At 39.2% G+C, this 24,661-nt stretch overlaps 1 protein-coding gene across 5 annotated transcripts in view; it reads left to right on the top strand.

The window, feature by feature from the left end:
• myo6a (myosin VIa) overlaps positions 1–24,661 on the top strand; it is a 144,302-nt gene that overhangs the window by 11,733 nt on the left and 107,908 nt on the right. For 4 of the 5 annotated variants that reach the window (XM_037085794.1, XM_037085793.1, XM_037085792.1 and 1 more), the window contains exons 2-9: positions 12,038–12,172; positions 17,605–17,674; positions 18,252–18,325; positions 20,085–20,214; positions 22,045–22,150; positions 23,335–23,390; positions 23,475–23,572; positions 24,007–24,171. In XM_037085794.1, coding sequence (XP_036941689.1) covers positions 12,056–12,172; positions 17,605–17,674; positions 18,252–18,325; positions 20,085–20,214; positions 22,045–22,150; positions 23,335–23,390; positions 23,475–23,572; positions 24,007–24,171 — 816 coding nt within the window. In that variant the 5' untranslated portion in view covers positions 12,038–12,055. Of the gene's footprint in view, positions 1–6,331; positions 6,352–12,037; positions 12,173–17,604; positions 17,675–18,251; positions 18,326–20,084; positions 20,215–22,044; positions 22,151–23,334; positions 23,391–23,474; positions 23,573–24,006; positions 24,172–24,661 lie in introns of those variants that run through there. The other variant, XM_037085791.1, reaches the window with a different exon arrangement.

Raw genomic sequence — 24,661 nt, 5'->3', positions numbered from 1 at the left:
TACGTAAAAGTTTGAATGACTTTATTATAATGCACACTGAACAAAGAATATAAAAGCAGCACTTCTGTGTTTGCTCCACTTTTTCGATGCCCAAAAAAGGCTTATTCCTTTCAAATTTGGTCATTAATGAGTTAAATTCCTGTTCCTGTTCATTCAGCATCTTGCTTTATGGATTATCTTGGCACAGGAGAAGTGCTCAATAACAGATTTTTAACACATTTGTGCTCAGATTGCGCGAGAAGTCAGCCTAAAAGATGCTAGCATATTTAGTGTTTTATTACAGAAGACAAAGAAAAGCTGCAAATCTACAATGTACAAGGTAGTTTTTGATATTTTTACTTAAAAAAGACTTCAGGGATGAACTGACTGACTGAAATGTATCATCGATTTTTCCATCAGTCAACTAATTGATTGACTAATCCACTAAAATCTACAGTGTAGTTCCAGTGGAGTCACGTGTTTCAGAAACATCAGGAGCCAGTGCAGTTTAATGTTAGGACAGAGCTTTCGGAGCTTTTGGGGCTTTTTGAGGCTTTTAGTGTCTCTGCGTCTCCGTTATTGTCAATCTGCCCTCTGGGTATTTGTCCCTGAACACATCACAGGCTCTCTGTTGATCATGGGACCTGACTGATCGGTCATGACAGTGAGCCCTCAGTGAGCGACGACACACATCCAACAATCAGCTGTTTGTCAGCGGAGGAGTGGGTCGACACACATAACTGCAGGCCGATTCAGCCGACGCTTCCTCTGCTGTCGGCCTCTCGAACGCACAAAGCAACAGCTGCTGCGACTCTGCCGTCCGAACTGAACACAGTTTGTCTTCATCGCTGCTCTTTATGTTCTGATCTCGACCACATCCTCCCCTTCTAAAGGATTTTCTGTTGCATGGAGAATCCACTCTTGCAGAGCGCTGTAAGCCGATGGAGCTGAGTTCTCAGTTTGTTTAGTGGGAATTTGACTAGGTTACGACCTGATGTTAGGTCTATATGTCCTGTGGCTCCAGTGCAGTGTGATGTTTCCACAACAAATAGAAGGGACCCAGAGAGGAAGCGCTGCTGCCGGGCTCTGCTGGATCTCCTGTTTGTTGTTGATGTTTTCATAACCGGACTCTCAGGTCATGACAGATACAGGATGGACACAATAGATGACTAATATGGAAGTGCTTATGCAACAACTAGTGATGATGATAACACAATAAAGACTCAACAGTTTGTTTTTGGGACAGTTTCTGTTCAGTTTTGGGGGCTTTGATGAAAAGGTTAAGCTTGCAGCTCTGAAGGATATGTTGAAATTTCTTCATGTTCAGTTTTCAATTTTATGTTGTGACAACGCTATATTTACCTTCTGGTCAGGTTAAGGCACAAAACCTACCTGAAAAAACTTAAAAATTACTTAAATTCCCATGTTTGTTGCCACAAACAGGGCCAAATGATGTCTCCTTGAAAATATCTGGTGTTTTTTTTCACGTAAAGTGTTGAAACGATGTTTTGAACAGTCAAAGTGTTTTAAATGCAAGGCCGTCAGTTCACCCCCTCAGAACCTGATCCTCATCATGGCCTCAGTGCTCCTCAGTGCAGATATATTGTCCAGTAATGGATGTTGAACAGGCTCTCATATGGTGTTAATGTGTCAGTTCGAGGTTAAATCAACCAGACGCAAAAACAACCACAGAGTGGCAAAGAAAACAGCGTTCCAGCGCGACTGAATCCAAAAATAATCCCCCACAGTTTGACTCAGGTCTAATGACAGGCAGTTAACTTGCTCTGCTGAGAGGATGAATCAAACATTGTTCGCGTCGTGGGAAAATTTACATGAACTGATGCTCATCATGCTCACGTCCACACACTGGGCTTGAGTGCATCCAGGCTGCTGCAGAGTGGAGAGATGGGTTCTGACAACTTTTCCTCATGCGCCAGTGCCTCAGATGCCCCTCGCTATCAAAGTCCCTCCAGTCAGACATTTTTGGCACCTCTTATATGAATTATTGTCGCTGTATGAATACTTCTTCATAGTGTGATGATGTAAGTTGATTTGAGGATTGATTTTGAGGTGAAGTTGCAGATATAGTACAATGCAAACAATAAAAAAACATGTCATAAAAGGGTGATTGTGTTCTTAGTCCATTGTTTTGCATGCTTTTATGTTTTTATGCCGTAATCACCTCAGGCGTCACAGCAGAGCAAACAAACAACAGTTATTTTACCTGATTATTGGTTTACCTGTGTTTGAATATGTAAACTGTGATAGACTTTGAGCTTGTAACCAAATACGGGCCCTCTTTGTTGTGGAGGTCAAAGCACTTTGAAGGACAGGTGTGTCCAGCTCTTTTTTTGTAGGAAAAGAAATAAGGATTGAAGAGAAGCCTTTTCATTGTTAAAGTGGTCACAAGCCTGAAGGTGGATGCAGTTTGTTTGCACACCTGGTGTGGTCAGAGCTGTTCATGTTGGAATTGAATATAGTAATTCAGTTGATTTGAAGATAATGTTTGACAAAATAATTTTTTGGAGCTCTTTAATTCGGGGTGCCTCCTGAACGTTGGTGATTCAAATCTTCAGTGGAGAGTTATGCTAAGTAGAAAATGATTGCTTGCTAAACTAAGATGTTGAGCATGGTGAACATTAGGGATGAATAATCTGATCATTTCAGATCGCTAAGTGAAGCAATTTAGTCGACAGTAACAGAAAAAGAATGGGGCCTGGGGAGCCTGTCACTGTAATATTCATTATTTCACCCATTTAGTGCAGCCTCTCCTTATTTTTCACCTCTGCCTCTTTACCAGTGACATTTAAATCTTTTTTACCAGACATATTCTCGATTAGAGGCGGCTATGTAAGCAGCCATGGCGATGAGAAAACACTGCTTTTATCGTGAGGATGGTTTGTACAGACTATCACCCCCTGGTGGTATGGAGAGTTATTTCCTAATTGCTATTGGGCTGTCGATGTGTTTAAGTGCAGCTCTTTGTCATAGTAATCTGGTGACAGTTTTTTGTGTCCGGCCCCTTGCGCTGCTTTACAAGACTTCCTCCTTTGCGGTTGCAGCAATTAGTAAAACCACTAGAGGTCGCTGCCTGAAGAGAAACATTAATATGGGTCGTAATTAGCTGCTTGGTCAATTTTCTGATGAGGACAGGCTTTATTTATTTCTCAGATTGCCTACCCCTCGTGAACATTATACCTGCCAAACATTAGCATGTTAGCATGGTCAGTGTGAGCATGTTAGCATGCTAGGGCTAGCACGTACAGCCTCACAGAGCTGTTAGCTTTTGTTATTAGCTTTGTCATTTTATAGCCTTGGATGATATGTGTCTCATAATTGAACGTATGGTGTGTGAATAAAAAAGAAACATTTGTAATAATCTTGAGTATTTATTAGCGTATAGCTGTAATGTTTTGTGAATTGATTTAGGCCATCATTTTTATTTCTCAAGCCAAAATGACAAACAACCTCCAGTTTCACCTTCTCAGTTGTTAAGATTCGCTGTTTTTCTTTCTATTAAAAAGACATGATTTATGTCATTATGGCAGGTTGTGAGAGGAGAGGGTGATGGTTGTAAACCCTGGGTTTGTACAGGAACAATGAACAAGTGGCTCTTGGCTGAAGTAAACATGGTAAACGACACTCCTTACCCTCTTAAGTTGTTGTTTTTAAAACGCTTGATGGTTTCACTGAAGGAGCCAGCCAGTTTATTTGCATTTTCTCCCTCTAATTAATGTGTTCGCTCACTGTTCCTCCTGTGCAAAATCTTAAAACCAATTTAGTGTTACTCTGCATTAGCATAATGCTTGTGTGTGTGTGCTGGACCAGTAACCCTGTCTCACTGTCTGATTGCTGCTGTGGGAATCATCAGCAGATCTTCACTCAGCTCGGTTTGTATCTTTAATTTTTCACCTGACTGAGGATGTTAATGGGAATAATGTTCGGGAGGACGCTGACGGCTCGATACGTTTGGAGCTTCTGTCTGCAGGATTTTGATATTTAGGCCAGCGGCTGCAAATAGACTGCACCCTTTCAGTTTCAGGCTTTGGTAAAGGACATTAATGTGATCCCGAGTGGCTCAGCTCTTCTATTAGCTGACTGTTGTCGGTACTTTGTGGTTTCTGCTGCAGACCAGGAGGATCAGCTGTCTCCACAGTTGGAGGTAAAAGCAGAAATTACAGGATGAGACATGGTTGATAAATTTAGCTGCTCTGTGAGTCTGCTGTTAATCTCAGTGTGGAGGTTTTTTAAAGTTCAATTTCAGAAAATGTAAATTAGAAATCAGGTTTTTCCACCCTTAGGCTCTCTTCCTTCTGTACATTTGTTCCTCAGCCTTGTCTCGCACACTGTGAAAAAAACAACTGTCCTGCATATTTACATATTGCCAAACAAGTTTGTGTTCATTGTATGCTTTGCTTCACCTATGGTATTTGTACATTTTGCATTTTTATAGTGTGGAAAAGTAAACAGTCCACCTGCAGACCAAGCCAAGACACATGCAGTGTGTTATACTAATGCTGTATATTTAGAGTTTTTATATTTTTATCCTTTTGTATATCTCCTTTTCCAGTTGTTATTCTTTATTGCACTTTGGCAGGAGTATGCCTTCTGCGTCTTACTTAACATGTGTCTTTAAACCTCTAAATACCATTAATTAATCTTGATATCAGTTACAATTATGTAGACCAATGGAGAAATCAAACACAGTTATCTTTAGTTAATTAATTAGTCAGTCCACAGGAAATTAATTGATAACAATGTTGATAATCATTTATTAAGTGAAACTGACAAACATGCTCTGCTTCCTGCTTCTTAAATGTGAGGAGTTTATGATTTTCTGTTTTGAATCATCGTAAATAGAATATCCACCCTGGTTTCTTATAACACGACCTAACATTTTCGGATTTCATGCGGATTATATGCCAGTCTGTCCCATTAACTTCTGTGGAGAACAGATCCACTGTCAGTTGACCTTTGGCGATAACAATGAACATGTGGTTTTAGGCAACAAAATGACTTGGTTTGGTTTTAGAGAATGTTTTCGTTGACTTTACTCAGGAAACTAACACTGGTCTCCTGGGTGAGAGGTGTTGTTCAGTCCCAGCCTCCGCCCACATGGATTTTCTCAGTCTTTACTATCTCACTTGCCATTATGTTTGGTAACTGAACATATCTGTTTTCCTCAGAGCTTAAAGGATAAGATCAGTTTATCACCTGCACACAAAATTGAACATTTTACTGTCCCGGTTAAGTTTAAAAAGCATTTTATTTGTATGCAGATGGAGCAGACCTGGCTCTTATGTCTGGGTTTTGGGATGCTGGTCGGGCAAAACTAACCGGGAAGTTAACATCGCCGTGGCTCCCCCAGTCAAACAGCCTGACTGGATTTTGGAATACTGCCGAAAATAATCTCTGTGGCAAACACAAGTTTATGATAATTACACGTTTTTTTTGTCAGCAAGATCATTTTCACAGATGAACACTGCTTTTATGACTTTTGAAGCGTAAATTAAATCTCTAGATGGAAAAAGCTGATGTTATGTACAAGTTGTAAAATTAGAGTAAGAATAGTTTGCTTTGGTCTGTTGCTAGGCAACCTCCTTAAGGTTTTAACCCAGGCAGTTTAAGCAGAGGCACTATATATGAAAATCAACCAGACACATTATGTCCAAGATTAAAAAGGTGAATTTGTTTTTACCTGTACTTTTTTCTTTTATAATTGTAAAAACTGAGAATGTGTATTGTCTTAACACATTTTAATTACAAGCATTAAAGCATTTCACTTTTTATTCTTAGATCCGGCCCTTCTACAAAGAATTTGAATTGGCCTGTTGTAGAACAAAACGCTAACAAAATGCTAACAAATTTCTGGGTTGTACTATGAACCACACAAATATATACATTTAATCGAAAGAAATAATCAACACAATGATTTCTGATAAAAGTTTGGACCTTTTGAGCCTCTGGCTACATCCCCCTTTAGTCACTGTCTGTTAAGTTTGGTTATTGGAGCTTATTTGATGAAAACAGCTGGAAGTAAATTGATGAGAGTGCTCAGACTGAACCAAAACAATCATTTTGTGTCTGTAAAACCAAAACTCTGTGCTGATGTGAGTAAATATAATCATGATTGCAGGCCAGCTGCGTATGTTTACAAATCAAACCGAGCAGATGATCTGAGGTCATCACATGTTCAGAGTGGTACGTTACCCGCTCTGTCGTCCACCATATTGACGTGGATGCCTCACCACCTGGAGTATCATCCTACGTCTGATTTGTAACTTTGACTGTTTCACTGCATCTCTCCACAAAGAAGGGTTACAATCTTATTTCCCTGGTTACAGGAACACAGCATCGTTCAGCCGAATATCCGTAAGTGGAATAACCCGCATTATAACATCAGTGTTACTTTCATCTGTCAGCCAGCAGTAGAAAATGTTCAGTGTATCAGTGATGGTGTGTGGGCTGAACTGGAGCGGGTCGTCATTTCACAGCTTACAGTGCTGCAGTTGGACTTCATTCAGCTCTCTTTATGTGACTGTAACTTTACACCCGATTGTTCTGCAGAAATGCATCATATACTGCTGAAGTAGTTTATGATGTGAAGTGATTGTATTGATCTGAGGCTGATGTTGAAGCTGTTCGGCTGACACATGAGGCCACAGTGCCCTGCAGCAGAAGCGGCAGCCCTGCAGACATTCTGAATAATGAATTGTTTACGAGGAGGTATTAAATCTTCTTATTAGCCTGCTGCAGCACACTGTCAGATATAGAATAAGTGTAGTAGTCTAAAGTAACTGAAGACATTCAGTCAAGAACTGTACTGTACTATTTTAGGTACTATTCTTTATTTCATTATTTTCAGTTTATGCTGCTTCTGCTTCGTTAGTATGACCAAAATAGATGACTTCTACACAACCTAAAGAAAATCCTTGTATATGCAGCTTTATTTATTTTATATTTTTCTTTTTTCTTTTTTCTTTTTTTTTTTACATCATAAGTGCCCTTTGATTTCATACGATTCAGGCCTGGTGCTTTAAATATAACTCATGGTAACCGTTCATGAATGTGTTGCATGAGCGCACACATAGATTTTTGACATATTACTGGTGAAGCAGTATTTGACCTGCTGCCTGACACTGTTAGCACTCGGAGGATTGATCCGGCGGTACAAAGCTCTGCTTTTTAAATGGCCCTTTTTATATCACAAGGAAATGCAGCCTGCCTCTTTGTTCACTGGGAGAATTTTACAGCTCTGCCAATGAGTTACCAGCAACCTTTGATCTACATTTAAGTGTCCTCCTGTCAGGAGAATCAGGCCACTCAGTGTTCAGGCCCTTTTTATATTGACTTACTCAGGAAGGAGGCCAGGTGAGAATCTCCAGCACACTCATGTGTAGCACTGCAACTAATCATTATTCTCATTATTAATGAATCTGCTGTGTGCTGTAGAGATTAACTGGTTAATCATTGGTTCTTTGAAATGTCAAAACATAGAGAAAAATACTTCCAAAGTTTCCCAGAGCCCGAAGTGATGTTTGCAGATTGCTTCTTTTGTCCCTCCTACAATCTCACACTCACACTCAAAGACTTTTTATTTACATCATAGATGTGAAAAAAGCAACAAATCCTCACACAGAGAAGATCGAACTAGCACATGTTTCCCTCTCTTTAAGGAGGGTTGTGGTCATTAATCTACTCAGGCTCCAATTTATGATTATTTTCCATTGAAGATTAATCTGGCAATTATTTTCTCAATTGATAAATCACTTGTTGGGTCTATAAGATATCAGAAAATGTCAGATCAGTGTTTCCCAAAGCCCAAGATGGCATCTGCAAATATCTTGTTTCAACCACAAACCAAACTTATTGAGATTACTGTCATAGAGGAGTCTGGAAACAGAGAATCCCCCCATAACTCAAATATATTATTCGATTATGAAAAGTTGGATATCAGTTTGATAGTTGCCAAATAGTGGATCCGTTTACTAATCATTGCAGCTTTAGTCACGATAACCTCTACACAGTACCCAGAAAAGAAATGGGGAAGGCATTTGTTGGTGCGCTGATCAAATCCTCTTTTCAACTGAATGGCGTTTTGTTTACTTTGGCAGCTAAAGACTGAAACCAACAATGTGTTAGTCATCTCTCAGTGCTTTCTAACTTCCTGTCCGAGCCTATTTGCTTCAACCACATTGGTTCCTACTAAAGATTTGAACTTATCATTTCATCAAAAAGTCTTATTAATTTCTTAATGTTGATGATGGTTCTAAGTCGTCCACATCATTGTAATTCTGTTGCCTGCGATACAGCAGAATTAATTTCTTAACACAGCTGGAGGGAAATGATACATTTATTGGAGGCTGTTTTCAGCGGCATATTAATCCACATCCTGTTCTCTTGTGAGTGTTTTAATAGGTTGATTGTATTGGTCAAAAAGGGGCTCTATGCAACAGATGAAGGAGATGTATCAGGCTGTGAACACACAATGCTTGTTTTTGGGTCTTTTCATGGATTCATTGATCATCTTTCATGACTAAACGCATGTCCGAAGGGAGTCCATAGTTTGAGGTTTCTTCACCACAAAACAGGATGAACACAGTTTTTGTTGCTGCTGTGTTTGAACCTGTGACCTTTTTTTAAATTTTTTTAGCTACAGGGCAGAGTCTCTGACCTCCGCACGTTAACCTCTACACAGTACAACTGTTTTATCAAGAATACAAATGGGATATGATTCAGACTCTCGCTCACCGTCGGGTAAAGAATGATGAACACCTGAAGGGAATCGAAGCTGCCCTCCTCCAAGTATCAGGCTTCACTAACAAGAGGCTCAACTGTCCTCAGACAGTAATGGTTCCACGTCTCTAATTGAATCTGATAACCTCTTAGTGTGGCACTCAGTCCGAGCTGCACTCTGGGGTAATTATTTTAACTTCCCGTAGAAGACTTGATGCTGTTATTAAGTTTGCAGTTTGGCAGGAAGCCTGCGCGTGAAGAGAGAGCGGGGATGAGCGCTGTGTGGACGGAAACCGCGTGAGACACGACTTGGCTCAGAGTCGCAGATCTTATTGGCAGCCGAGTCGACGCTCAGTGATGTCGACTCATTCATGTTAACAGTCAGGACGCTCCCAGCTGGCATTAAAGGAGGCTCAGGCTTTGGATTGTCACTTAAAGCTGAGTGAGTGACAGTGCTAATCTCTGTTTGTGGTTGCTGGACAAGCTCTGTAGCCACAGATTGAATTAGAGACTCATTAAAAACATCTAACTACATCATTTCTGCGGTGTTCGTGTGTTCTGGGATTGCTGATTGTTATTTGAAGCTACTTGACCTTCAGGAGAGCATTATTTGGAGGTCTAACAGTTCATCTTGAATAAAGAAGGGGACACAGTTTGCATGTCAACACAGCTTGGTTTGTTTTTCCTGTTTTCTCACACATGGTGGTAGTTTGTGGTCGGATGTCCCTCCTGCTGTCGTGTTTAAGGAGACAATAAAAGTTTGAACTAGGGAAATTAGTTTCATTATTATTCTGGCAATTATATTAACTTTTTGTTTAATTGTTTTTTGTATAAATTGTCCAGAAATTGTGAAAAATGCCTGTCACACTTTCCTGGAGGCCAAATGTCTTGGCAGATGGCTTCTTTAGTCCAGCTACGGTCCGAAACCCAATGACTCAAAATATGCACTTATATCACCTGAACAGACCAATAAAACATCTTCATGTATATTGTTTGCCCAATCAACAAGAAGGCCCAAATAGTCAAGAGTGTAGACAGTGTTTCACATACAGTTCATACAGTTTCTTCTCGTGCAACAGGTCTCAAAATTGAGTGTTATTTGAAGGGAGTCTGGGGGGTTTCTTCACAGATGACAAATAAGAGGAACCTCTGTTTGTTACTATTTACTGTATTTGTAAAATTTGCCATGTTTCCTGTCAGTATGTTATAGTTTTAAAATATTTGTGGTAAATGGGGATATCAGTTGAAACAGTGTGTTCGAACAGCTGCTAGGAGGTAAGATGCACTTAAATCACGAACAGCAGACGACAGGCTGGTAGAGCGATGATGCTACAAACGGACTCTTTTTGCAGGGAGAGAAACATCATAATGTCTGTATCTAATGCCGAATTTACAAAAAGGCACCAGTGATTTAGAATTTTTCATGGCTGCTTCACAAAGTTTCTCCTCATACAGCAACTCCAAAAATCAAACTATTTGTAAAGGAGTCTGGATTTATTGTTGTTACTAGTTCAGTGGTTAGTTGAAACAGACACTCATGTTTCTAGAGGATGAGTCACAGTGACTTTGATGATACTCTTCTTCTGACTTTTCTTGTTGTGCCATAAGCTCATCAACATTTCTGAGTATTCTGTGGAATATCTCAACATTCATGTTCCCCTCAGGATGAATCACACAACATTGGATGATCCTCTGACTTATGGTGCCACCATCAGGTCAAATGTATATTTAGACTTTGCTTCATGGCCAAATACCTGAATAATTAATGACCAGATCACAGTTAGGAAGGACCAGCAGTTTTACTTGATAATTGTCACAATGAATTAACAAGTGTTTTTTGGTTATATTTAGTCAGTTGATACATTGACCAATGATTTCAACTCTTGTTAAAGTTGCAACCATTTACATTGAAGTGTTAAAATTTAAAGTAAATTAAATCAGCAGAAACACATTTTACCATTTCATACATATTTCTGGAGCTTTTCCATCTCTTTGTTGTTTTCAAGTCTGAGTTGAGATGACAAGTACAGAGCAGCAGTAAGTGACCTGAGCTACGAGGTTTTCCTCCCGTTTCTTTGACCCTTTACATCAGGAGAGGCAGCGACTATCTGAGGTCGTCCCGGAGGGAATCAGCCTCATTCTGTTACAACATCACCACCGTAATACGATCAGCGGCTGGTTTGACTCAATAACGCTGTAATTGGTTTGTTGGCAGAGAGCTCAGACGCATGTGGGTCGAAGAGGTTTGTGTGTCGTCCACAGTTGGAGGACCGCTTCTGTTTTACAATTTCAACAATTCAGATGCTTTTCCAACATTAAAACATGTTTGGAAAGAGAGAAAATATGGTTTGAGTTTTGTCCCAGCCTTTTAAAACATGTTCAGAGTCATCTGAAGTGGTTTTGAAAAGGCTAATGAAACTGATTCTGACGCAAAAACACAGCTGAAAAGTTTAAGTGCCTCCATAAGATTTTTAAGATATGCTTGTTTTTGGTTCTGTTTATCAAGTACATCGTGGTTCATTTCTATAGCTGTAACATATTGAGACTCTGTCAGGAATAAGGAATACAAAAAAGAAGGATGTATGACACATAGCTAGAGATGCAAAAATAAATGAATTGATAAGAACATAAAAGTATACTAGGATATGTGCTTTTATTTTGTTGTGAAAAATTACAGTTTTACAGTTTAGAGTTAGAGTTTAGAGTTTATACTGCACTTTCTTGTGGTTTTCCCTGAAGACTAGATGCCCTTTGAAGATGTTTTATGTAGTTTTTCAAGGATGTAGTCAATTTGGAAGATTTAATAGAGTAAGAAAAATCACATTAGATAGATGTTCTGAACTACATTTCATGCTTTCATGCAGCATTTCCTCCCCTTCAATCACACAGATTGTATTGTAGCGTAATGACGTTTGTGATTCAGTCACAGAACATTCATTGAATCCTCTTTTTCCTTTTTGTCATGTCCGTTTGTAACTTTGTTTTGGAGAGGAGCTGAATAGCTTTCAAACGTGCCGTTCACTTGGTTTGTTCATGCCTGGGACATTAGTGTGAAGTTAAGTTTTTGTGGGTATTTGATTGTCATCTGTGAAGCTTGTTTGCAGAGAAAAATGATAGAAATCTGTTTTGAGTGCTTGGAAGACAAATGCCTCTTTGCTTTGTGGCAGTTGGCACTGTATTTTTTTTCTTAAGGCTCCACCAGGTTTCAGGAAAACGTGCTGTAAAAATTCCACCTCGCAAACTTTATATGTGAACATGGATGTCAGATAAAGAAAACATTGTATGTCAAACCTCTGACTGTTGCATATGTCATGTTTTCCAGAGCCCTCAGAGCGGTGCGATGGAGGATGGGAAGCCGGTGTGGGCGCCCCACCCGTCGGACGGGTTCCAGCTGGGAACTATAGTGGACATCGGAGCCGACAGCCTCACCATCGAACCTCTCAAACAGAAGGGAAAGGTGAGATGGCTCTCAACTTCTGCAACAGGGGCCTCGTTACAGAAAAGTCCAAGTCCGAAATCCATCTTGTCTCAGTTTAGGAGGACGTTTTGGTGTTATGGAAACCTTTTTCATAGCTGTTTGGGGGGGAAAAATAGGTGCTCACACTGTTGTTAGCCTGATTGAGCAGCTAGACTGTGGTTAACGGCAACTAAGATATTAACCTGTTGATGATAACATTGACATTAGTCAGTTGGAGTAGCTAACACTTTTAGCAAGTCAGAGAAGCTAACACTGATGATAAACTGAATTGAAAAGCTGCATTTCCTTGTTTAGTGGAACAAGTTAGCCTGTGACCAGCGAAGCAAGACAGCTGTTGTCAAGGATACAGGAGGTCTCATGCACGTTCAGGCATGACATGAGCGCAGATACAATAATAGAGTATACAGTTTTACTGCAGAATTCTTAAGTTGGCTGGCATTGTGGGTAATGTAGTGTGCATTGACTTCATGAGTCCCGACTCTGGAATCAATCTTAATATTCTTTTCATAGATTTTTGATACAGAAGTGATGAAGTGGCATTAAAAGGTATTAAAAGCCGATGAAAAGTCTGACGATTGATACTTCTGGCTCAGGTGCTTCCAGGATCTACTCTGCCTGACAAACCTTATCTGATGTGCATTTACCTGCAGTTTGTTAATGATTTAATGTGTCACTTAATCGGATGTGGAAGAGGCCACAGTCCTGAGAGCAATAAAGCATCATCCACTCTGCGATTCACCTGCAGACAGTTTACAGCCTGCAGCGCTAATGTGCTCCAGCACGGAATTAATCAGCGCTATCTGAAGTCAAGTGGCTCACCGCATAGACAAACGGGCTTCTCTCGTTCACCGTTAATTCACTTTTCTGCCGGATAAGATGCCATATTGCCCTCGGCAAAGCTTTTAATGTCCCTGAGAGCCCGTCGCCGTGGTAACCCCTAAAGCTTGGTGTCCGTCTCCGTAATCTTTCTCCCAGAAGGCCTCTGTGATTGAGTGCTCACTTTCAAAGAACCTCTTTACTAATTCCGTGTAGTCAGCCCATAAAACACCCGACTGTCGGCGGTTAATGTGAACACTGCTCTCACGGCTGAAAGTGTGTTTACATTGTTCAGTGTCCATCATGTGTGTAAAAGTTCAAATTTTTTAGTTCCTTTGTTTAATTGCGATCTTAAATCTTATAATCTGTCAATTAAAAACACTAAAACTCTGCCTTTTAACCAACTGGCACATCGACCGCAGTTTGTGTTGCCGCAGTTTTACAGCAGTTGTTCTGTAATGATGCAGGCAGTTTTACAGTTTTAACCCTCCTGAACTCCCCATGATCACACCTCTGACCAGGAATATTAACTCTGTTTACTCGGTACAAGGACTCTGATCGTAGCTCTTCATCCAGATGAAGCTATATAAAGTTGAGTGTTTTTTTTAGTATTAGACAGTCATCTTCTGTTGGCTGAGAACAGTTTCTATCTTGCTGTTTCGTGGATGTACTACTAAGTCAAGGTCACAAGACAATCCTGCTGCTCTGACTCTACCTGTGAGTGGCCACTAATAGTGTTTGGTCAGTTAGGCTGATAGTCGATAAGCTGTTTGATCAATAAAATGCCAAAAAATCAGTGTCAGACAGTGTTCCCTAAACCCAATCTGACGTCCTCAACGGTCTTGTTCTATTTAATACCCAAACATATTCAGTTAACTGTCATAGAGGACAAAAGAAACCAGAAAACACTCACATGTTGAATCAGAATTCTAATCCTTTTTAATTCTTTTTTAAAGATAAGTTACTCTAACAGATTAATCGATGATCAAATCCATTTGTGTTTGATATAATAGCTGACATGGCATTTATTAATCATTGCAGCTCTTGAAGGATTTTGATAAATGCGTGACTGTAATTTTTCTCAGCAAAGCAAAATGTTCCACCTCTCCAGCCTCCTTCCGTGTGATCAGTATGGAACAAACTTCTTCATGCCAAATATGCCTGAATACACAGCTGCATTTTGTTGCCGGTTCTGTATTCATCACTTGCAGCTGACTTGCATAGATGTCGTTGCAACTAAGAGAAGTTGTGGGTTCTGCCATGTGCTTGCCATATGGATATTAAGTCTGATCAAGAGCAGGTTTTTGTTGATTGGCCTTTCCTCCATTGATGAGGATTTTTCTGCCATTCTGTACTTCATCTTTACGTTGTCTCAAGGTTTTCTAGATGCTGACAGCTTGCTCAGGTGAAGATCAGTTTGTTATGATGACGTTGTGGTATCTGTCTACGTATTACAACTTAAGTCACTCATGTATGATTTTAGAGCTTGGATCCACATGATTTAAAACCTGACCTCTTTACCTCTGGTTGGTCACATGATCAGAACCCTTTGCCCTTTCATTTGTCTCTCAGGAAGTGACAGAATGAAACAAACCATGGCCCTCCCTCTGTCTTTTACCTAAAATATTCTATAGATTTGGTGACTGCATTGCAGTGTTTCCTGAGAGGCTCACATCAGGATAAAGTCCGTGTCATATTTGAAGAAGGAAAAAGCACTGTTTTTACTCACTAATCATTGCTTTGGAAACATGAGAAACTTGTTCTCCTCGGATCTGTTCTCGGAGCGAGTTTCCGGGCTGCAGCGGAGCCCTGTAACAGTCAGAACAATGTCCAGTCTGTCCTGCCGCAGCCAGTTTGTGCCAGTGTCTGACGATGTGTTCACTCACTGGCAGGCCTCCTGTGATGGACGTCAGGAGGAGGACGGGGAGCATGATACCCCGTCATACTATCGGTCACAATGGCCGACTCTTTGTCCTTTTTAGTGTCTGCGTGTCCTCGATGGTGCCCACAGTTTGATCTGCCTCAGTGTTGGCAATGGATAGAGAGATAGGAAAAAAGATAAGGGAAGGAGAGGAGGCTGTCAGTTCAGTTATTACATCTTCAAGGATATTGTGAGATTTAAAATCTTTTTTATAACCCTTGTTCTCTGAGACACAGTCTGGGGGTTTCCTGTCCGCTATATATGAAGCTTTTTGTAGCTATCATAAGGACAAAGACACTAGTTAGGTTAGTGCTATTAGCTAGGATCAAACCCGGGCCGTTCTCTCGCTGTGGTGATGGTGGCGAACAGTGTTTAGCTTCTTTTTCCTCTCAGATTATTGGCCTTGCGTCACCTCCCCCCACCTCCGCCTCCACCTCCTCTCTCTCCACTATTTTCTCCTCACGTGGTGCAGCATTGTGGAATCTGTCCAGTTTGGGCTGAGAATGTGGAACATGCCACCACTAGAGAGAATGAACCGCCTGTACGTCACCTTGGCACTGCAGCCTCTGTGTTTCCGAGGGCCCGCTGCAGCACCTAGTTCTTTACGGGCAGATTAAATGACTCGGGCCTGCAGAGAGAGGCCCGTCGGAGCCTACAGGAGCTGGCAGCGACCGGCCTGCAGAGCACAGAAATACAACACCCAGCACCCACCTCTCCAAAACACTACGATCACATGTCCTCACCTACGCTCCGGTATTACTTGTGAAGGCATCTGAGCCAAGGAGTCAAAATAAACCTCAGTCGGAACAATAGTTACATTTACACGCACGCTGATACTACTCTAATATGACGTTATTCTGAATGTAAACCACACATTAACAACATAATATAACATATAAACATCATCAGAGCCTTCTCTGGACATGTGTATTTGTACTATAATTGGCAATATGCAGAATATGTGTCTCAGTGGGTTTTTTTTATTAGTTCTATAGAGGATCGAAATTGCCCAAATTGAAAATAAACACAAGTTGCTCGATTAATAAATGAATGACATTAAATGCAGCGAAAACATGATGAAAGTAAAGCTAGGCATTCATCAGTTTACGTAAATTCCTGTTTAAATTTGCTTTTGTAGTTACGTTGTGTTTACTTTACCTTTATGTCATCCATGTTATTTATTCATTTTTAAATGCATTTATTTGTTGATGTGTTCATTTCTGTTGTTTATCTATGTATTTTCTTTTTACATTTCTTAATATGTTACGACTTCATTATGCTACTGTCATAAACAGGTACTTTCAAAAATCAGACAGTTAGCAAGTAAAATTGAAAATAAATGGGGAATTCATAAATAAGTACATTAACATCCCCCTTTATTACAAATAAATGTTCACTAATGTCACATTTTATTAATCAAATAATGCCTTTATTTTTAGTGTTATCTTTCATGGCAAAAATAATTGTATTTTTAGTAATTTTTTTTGTTTTGCTTTTGATTTTGTCAGGTTCAGTCCTCCATAGTCTGCAACACAAAGCCTCTTGCTACTCCTGTCAGCTTCCAGTGTTGCCTCACCAGAAGTTTGTTAGGCTGCGTTAGAGACAAATGTCAGAGATAGAGGGCACCTAATTTTAAAGATTATTAAAAACTTGGATACAAACTGGTTTTTGGATCTGCACAAATATCACAAAGCCAAAATATTCTTGAATGGGTGAAAGAGGGAGGCTGTCTTCGTCTAATGGAGCATTCACGGCTTCATGTAAACAGAAACATTAGTCAAATATATTTTTCAATGGCCATGTAAATAGTTTAGTGAGAATATTGTCTTTTTGGGAGTACTGGTAAAAAACAATATTTTGTGCATGTAAATGTACCAAACAAAGCAGAGTTCACAAACCACAGAGGCTGGAAAACACTGGTTTAATCTCTAACAATGAATTTTTTATGAGTTTATATCTTGATTTGAAAAGTAAAAATGGAGACATCAAACTCTTTTACAGTACTTCAGTTAATGTTTGTCTGTGACCCAGACCTGATGAAAAAGAGATGAAAACCCAAAATTAAGAGAAGCTTCTAAAACATCAAGACTGTTTACTAACTCGGTATTTGCTCTCTTCTGTCATGTCATGATGTCTCGTGATTCTTCCTCTGAAATCTGTAATGATGTGTTTTATAAGCCCGTTAATAATGCAGAGCTGCGTCTGTGCTGTGGAGGCGCTGACCGGTCGCTCCGTCCGGCCTCCTCTCACTGTGATCCTGTTACCTGCTGCCTCCAAATAATTCATCAGGCCTTCAGCTGGAGCGGCAGCTGGTATATTTATCTCTGGGTCGATGTATTATTTAAAGTTTAAGCTTGAAAAAAAAAAACAAGACTGAAATAGTCTGAGAACAGAGAGAAATTGATTTTTACCCAAAAAGATAAGAAATGAGAATAAAAACCTTTCAGTGAATTTTTTTTTCTTCTCTTGCAAGATGGATATTTTGTGACAACAGTTGTCCGACACAATTAACGATGGCACAAAATCACTGAAAGTGGGGGATATGTAGTTTAAGCAAAACTTTAACTTGATGCTGTGTTAAATACAAATGTGTTAAATTATAAGATTATGTTTTCTTGACTTTACTGGCATGAGATTTCTTGACTTAATGTTTGAAACATTTCTTTGTTTGCAGACATTTGTGGCTGCTATCAACCAGGTGTTCCCCGCAGAGGATGATGTCAACAAACATGTGGAGGATAACTGTGAGTTTCTACTTTTTACCTCATTTTCCTTTCAGTTATCATAGAGTTGTCTCCAACTGACAACGATTTTTTAAAATACGAACTTGTTCATTAGATTTGATTGGCTGAAATGTCCTTTTTAATCCAAATATTACATCATTGTAGTCTAACTGATGTTACTGTATTCTAGTGACATCTCTCAGGCCAAATGTGAAGCTGTTTCAGAGAAAAGTTTCCAACTGTGTTGCCTTTATCAAGATGATGTTTGAGGCTGTCCTTGTAGACTGTCTGGTCTGACCTATAGATCATCATAGATTTCACGTCTAACCTCCATGATCACCATCCTTTACTCTTTACAAAAAAAACCACATTTAAACTCAGTGGAGACCATGAATACAGGACCTTGATATTACAACCTGTTTTTAAGATATTCTCTATCCAATAAAATAGTTTATTTTCAGGACAAAGCAACAACATGATTGTGTGTGTTAGTATTATTGATATGAAGCATCATTATCAGACAGCCTGTGTATAATTGCAGGTTGTACTGCTCCGGTGAGTCAGGTAACCTTTTTTTTTTTTTTTTTTTGTCTCTCAGGTTCTTTGATGTACTTGAATGAAGCGACGCTGCTCAACAACATTCGTGTGAGATACAGCAAAGACAGAATTTATGTAAGTACCGACAGGAGGAAACGAAACACATTAATGTTATTATTTTCTCCGGAACTTGAACTGATAACAGGTCTCAGACCCAATCGTCTTGTTTCATTATTGGAATGTCAATAGAATAAAAGGATGAGATGCATGAAAGATTTTTTGTAGAGATGTTTGTTTCCCAGATAATCACTTAATCAGACCTCTGTTTACCTCTGTTTAAAAAAAAAAAAACAGTGAATACATCAGAAGTATTATCAGTTTTAGTTCGACGCAGTGAACATCTGTGATGTGACACAAATTTTGACTGAACTGGTCGCCTCCTTCTGAACCTGCTTCATTATCAGACAGAATATCTGCTAATATTTGTTTTAACCTGCCTGTTGGAGCACCTTAGGGTGGAGCACACACACAGTTGAATGCACACTCACTTTTTCACTTTCACATGCAGACACACGCCTCCACATACTGATGGTAATCATAAGAATCTAATTATAACTTGAATGTGACTTCCAATACAAAGCTATGTACCTCAACAGAAATAATGTTAAATAAAGTTAAATCAAAAGTAAAATAAACACAAGTTAATAATATACAGTTAGAAAACAGTCCCCTTTAATTCAAACAAGCTGAATCCATTATGTAACTTGACAGCCCTGTATGACTGGATTTTAAACCACCCACAGTCGCTTAACCTTGATTTAAGATCAGTGTTCTCAATGCAGTGCTGTGGTAAAATCACATTTACATGCTGAACGCACCTATTACCTGCTTGTGTGAGGGCTCATGTCACATTGATTTATTTTTAGTTGCGTTATCGCTCTTCCTTGTGCTTCATCATGCTCTGTAACACACCCCGCACACACACACACACACACACACACACACACACACACACACACACACACACACACACACACACACACACACACACACACATACACACATATTTCTGCTGTATTTGGCAGGACCATCATTGACACAGTTAATGTCCTAACTCCTCAACGTAACCTTCATCAGAGTCAGAATCTGATTTAATTCAATATTTAAAAAGCATAAATATAGATATAAAATGAGCAATGTCAGAAATATTATAAAAACAATTACATGTATATTAAGTGTATAAAATATGTAGGATATGACTGACAGAGCTGTACAGTTCAATACGGGATTATTTTTTGAAACCCAGCTCCAGTGAGGACTGAACATGTGGTCCCCAGTTTCTAAACAACTCCTTGTTTTTAAAAATGACCTCACTCTCTAACAATAGCCTGCTTTTCTAAAAAGATCCCAATTTTCCACCAGTGTCCTAACTGTCTGAAAATGTCCTCGCTGTACAAAATAATCTGACTTTCCAAAACTATTCTCAACCCCATCAAACTGGTCCTTGCAAAGACAGAAGGTCACACACACTAACACTGGGAACTCAGGTGTGTTCTTGCTGGTGTGATTCAGCTCCTGTTGGCTGCGAATCAGACTCACACTGACATCTAGTGGCAGAAGAAAGAACTGATCGTAAGTCTAAAAGAGGACATGTCAACTTTTTAAAGTCAGATTTAGTGACAATTTATTTGGTGTCACTCTCTCGCATAGTTAAACATATTTAACATATTTCAGTAGAACTGTAACTGCACCAGAGTGCAAACTATGTTGCCCAAAGGTTCATCATTTTGATGTTGCATTATCTTTATTTTAAATGATTTTGTTTAATTGGAAAATGCCATGTAAATTGTAATAAACTTCCTCCTCCTCCTCCTTCATCTCTTTCTCCTTCCAGACGTTTGTAGCCAACATCTTGATCGCAGTCAACCCGTATTATGACATCCCAAAGCTTTACTCGCCTGATACCATCAAGCAGTACCGGGGCCGGTCCCTGGGCACTCTGCCGCCACACGTCTACGCCATCGGTGAGCAGCCACGAAACAAGCTCGCTGTCACTCCTTTAAAATACATGATGTGCTGACTTAAAATAAAAGATTGGTCGTGTTGTTTTCTTTTCAGTCGCTGGGTTCATTAAACGTCCGCCTGGTTCTGTAATGTGTATTTCAGGCTTGTGTTCAGCTGAGTGAAGCAGAGCTAGTCTAGTGTTTGAGGATAAAGTGATTAATGTTAGCAGGTTAGGTAACTGTTTGGTCAAATGCTGCTTTTTATTCATTACAGTACATATCAGCTGCTGATCTCTCTCTGCTGTTTAAGTGCTGGCTGCTGACTCATCCTCAGCCAAAGTTGCACTTATCTGATCATGTCCATTACGCTGATAACAACGATTTTTATTTTTATTTTTATTTTTATTTTTATTTTTATTTTCTACAGTGATTTGTTTTTAAAAAGAGATGTATATATGTATATATGTATATATATATATATATATATATATATATATATATATATATATATATATATATATACGTATATATGTATATATATATATATATATATACGTATATATGTGTATATATATATATATATATGTATATATGTGGTCCATTTGGACAGATTTTTTTTCACACCTGTATTTTGGGGGAAGTGTTTGACTTTAGATTTCATAAGGCCTTTATAAAACTTGTCAGTGCTTTCGTCAGAGAGAGACATTTCGTTTGAGACACAACAGGTGTTTGTGTAAAAAAAAAAAAAAAAAAAAAAATAGATTCATGGCCATGGCCAATAGATTCATGGCCATGTTCACATTGGGGTAAACATGTGTCATTTTATAACATGTATGTATAAGATAAGATTTTATTGATCTCTCATCAGGGAAATTGATTTGTTACAACATCTTACAGCAGTGACTGAATGATAGATTAAAAAAAAATATATATACATATAATTAAAATTGCCCCCTTTATGACCAAGATAGACAACTACACAGGATAATTGCAGTGGTATAATTGTAGGTGTAGTCATGTACAAAAAGAAAGTATACAAGAATAAACATAATTGCACAGGAAGGAAGAGGGAATTGCAATTAATTAAATGGTGAGTTTTTCAAACTCTCCACTTCAGCAGCACTTACATGTACACAGACTTTCCAGCTCTATTTGTTTACAAATTAAAACATGGTGAAATTGATTTTTTCTCTCATGGCTGTTGTCAGTATTTTTTGACTTATGGCTGATAAAAAGAGATTTCCAAATAACCTTTGTAAAAATCTTTGACTCTACTGCGTTAACAACATGAAAGAAGAATGTTGGCTGCGTCCAGTATTCAGATATCTATATTTGCATATTTAAACATAGAAATATACAAAAATAACTTGTAATGCAAAGTGTTATAATGTAACTTATTAACTAGGAATATCTTGTATTAATTAGTTATTTCCCCTTTCAGCTTAAGTCTCTCCCCTTTAGAAAATAACTGATAAAGACGAAAGCCGTACGCGTTGCCCAGTTATGAAACTTAACACTGAAAATACAATGCGATGAAGAGGAAGATGACAAGTAAATGTTTTAAGTTTAGTTTTAATGAAATTGTTTCCAGTATCATCCAAAACGGGCCTGACCAACTCTCTATGTGATCCTGTTGTAGTTTGCAATCTGGCCACCAGGTGGCAGTCAACGCTCAGATTTCCCACGGTCGCCTGAACATCCCAGTTTTTTCTGTCATCACTCAAACTGACTTATCGTCTTTTATATTGCAGAAAATAAAATAAAAGGTGAATATATGGGGTCAGCTCTGTGTCCTTGAGGCAGAGCAGAGTCTAATCTAACAGTGTCCTCTGTCTGTGTCTCCTCGCCCAGCTGATAAGGCCTACAGGGACATGAAGGTCCTGAAGATGAGCCAGTCCATCATCGTTTCAGGGGAGTCCGGGGCCGGGAAGACCGAAAACACCAAGTTTGTGCTCAAGTAAGGATGACATGGAGTTTTTACACACTGCGGACATTTTTTTAGTCATTTCTGTAAGATGTATATTTTAAAATTTCTGGATTCTTTGTGGTTAATCACTGCACATGATAACAAGCTTCATCAATCCACGTGTGCTGTGAGTTCTTTTACCAAATTTAGGTCAGTTGAATTGAAATTGGATTGATTTTTCATGGTATTTGTTCTACAGATAATGTCAGCTTTTGAGGCATGTTGTTGCTATAAATCTTTAACCCCCATTTTCCATTTTGCTTTATTATTGCAAATTGTGTACATTTTGGCAAAGGTGTTTCTTTCAGTTTTTTCTGTCAGATTTCAACCTCAGCTCATATAATAAGTCTAACACGCTGTATATTACAGACAGACAGATAACACTGTTGTACATATTATGAACCATGAAAAACCCGTTCATCCCACTGTCATTTCAGCATTAAACCATGAATCCCATGTTATCAGGATTTCATTCAGTGGTCCTTGATGAATTATTGTAATGTTTCACTGGATTGGGCAGTTTACCTGTATATTGGCCCAAATACATGCGGTTTTCCTTCTGTCCTAAAGGGGGATTTGCCTCATTATAGAACTTAACCCTGATTCAACTAATAAAAGACCACATTTAGTACAAAAAAAGGTTCCATGTCAAAAACTACCACATAAATACTATATATTACATATATGGACAGTGACGTCATGTACACAAACTTTAAAATATGCCACTATTATCATGACTGATGACTAAGATGAAAATGTGTAACCCAGTGAAAGTTGAAAATAATATTAATATAAAGTATTTATATGACAGTTTTTGACATGGAACATTTTTTTTTAAACGTAATTAGTTAAATGAGGGTTAAAGTCATTACTCTATTTTGCTTTACTTTAAAAAGCAAAAGATCTGTCAAATATATACACACATCTTCACTGATAATTATTTCTGATCACTGATATTTCTAATATTAAGTCTAATTGATATGAATACATGTTGATGAAGTTTCAGAAACCTTTGAAGCTGAATCAACTGTCACACACTGGTTTGCTGTATTAGATATAACTGATGCTGGTTTTTATGTGACCTGCTATAACTGTAGTCATAAAGAATTTTGTGGGGAAAAGAATCACTGAATTTCTGACTGTGACTGCCCTGTCCTGTACATTTCTCCCGACAGATACCTGACCACCTCGTATGGAACAGGTCAGGACATCGATGAAAGGATAGTGGAAGGTAGGATTCACTTCTGCTCTTCATCTCGGTCAAAGTGGATGTTTCTTCTGTATGAACGTGCGTTTTGTGTCTCTAATCCCGCAGCGAACCCGTTACTGGAGGCTTTTGGAAACGCAAAAACCGTCCGGAACAACAACAGCAGTCGCTTCGGGAAGTTTGTGGAGATCCACTTCAATGAGAAGGTTCAGTGTTCTGTATTACACAAACAGCTTCCAGCAGGAGAGTTAGTCTCCCGAGCGCTCAGCAGAGGAGTCGTACTGCAAACACTACTCTACAAACAATGAAAGTCATGAATTAAATATGACGCCTAATAGTTATGGTTATTTAGAATAAACAGTTTAGATTGATCTTCAATTATGAATATTTATGAAGGTGTTTGAATTCATGAATAAACACAATATTCCCTGAATCTCAGACGCTTACACAGCAAAAAACCAACTGTAATGAGGGGGCAGACTCGGCTCCCAGTATCATTTTCTCTCATCTCTGTGTCTGTTACAGCTGTAGATGTGCTGTAAAGCAGCATATTTCCATGTTGTTTCATTATTGAGTCCTGACATATTTTTGAATATTTGTGGTATTAATACTTGTTTCCTGTCTGTGACTGTGTGGTCAGAATGCGGTCGTGGGCGGCTTCGTGTCGCACTACCTGCTGGAGAAGTCGAGGATCTGCAGGCAAAGCTCCGAGGAGCGGAACTACCACATCTTCTACCGACTCTGTGCCGGGGCCACCGAGGACATCAGGCAGAAGTTCCACCTCAGCTCCCCGGACACTTTCAGGGTACAGATACGTCCCAGCCTCTATTCAATCTCTTTAGTTTGATCTCATCGCCAAACAGACATAGCCACCTTTTGCCTCCTTGTTGGTGTGATTAACACAATCTTCCTGTTTTCTCTGTCATCATCTCTGTTGTTTTACTAACTGCATGCCAGTAGGTACTTTAAACTGTCAATAGACCGGTTTTCTGCTTCAATGCATCATCCTGAAGTAAATGTTCATTGTGCGACGGCACCATTCCGTCTGCTTTAGAGCCTTTCTTAGAACAGCCTTCCCCTTTAGGGGCAGAGAAATGAAGCAGCTCATAATGACCGATACTTATGGTTGTTTTTAGGCAGCAGCCTTGAGCAGCTAAAGTAGTTTCGCCACTGTAGAGGAGGAAATTAGCTTGAAGTAGAATAAAGAGCGAAATTTACAGGGAGACACTTTGCACGCTGGTCATTTTTGAGATTGAAGGCTGTTTTCCTTTGCGTAAGCCTGGCACAAAGAAAAG

The sequence above is a fragment of the Acanthopagrus latus genome, chromosome 22 (assembly GCF_904848185.1).
Source record: "Acanthopagrus latus isolate v.2019 chromosome 22, fAcaLat1.1, whole genome shotgun sequence".
NCBI classification, from domain to species: Eukaryota; Metazoa; Chordata; class Actinopteri; order Spariformes; family Sparidae; genus Acanthopagrus; species Acanthopagrus latus.
The sequence above is the reverse complement of the archived record's forward strand: the minus strand, read 5'-3'. Positions and strand labels throughout refer to the sequence as shown.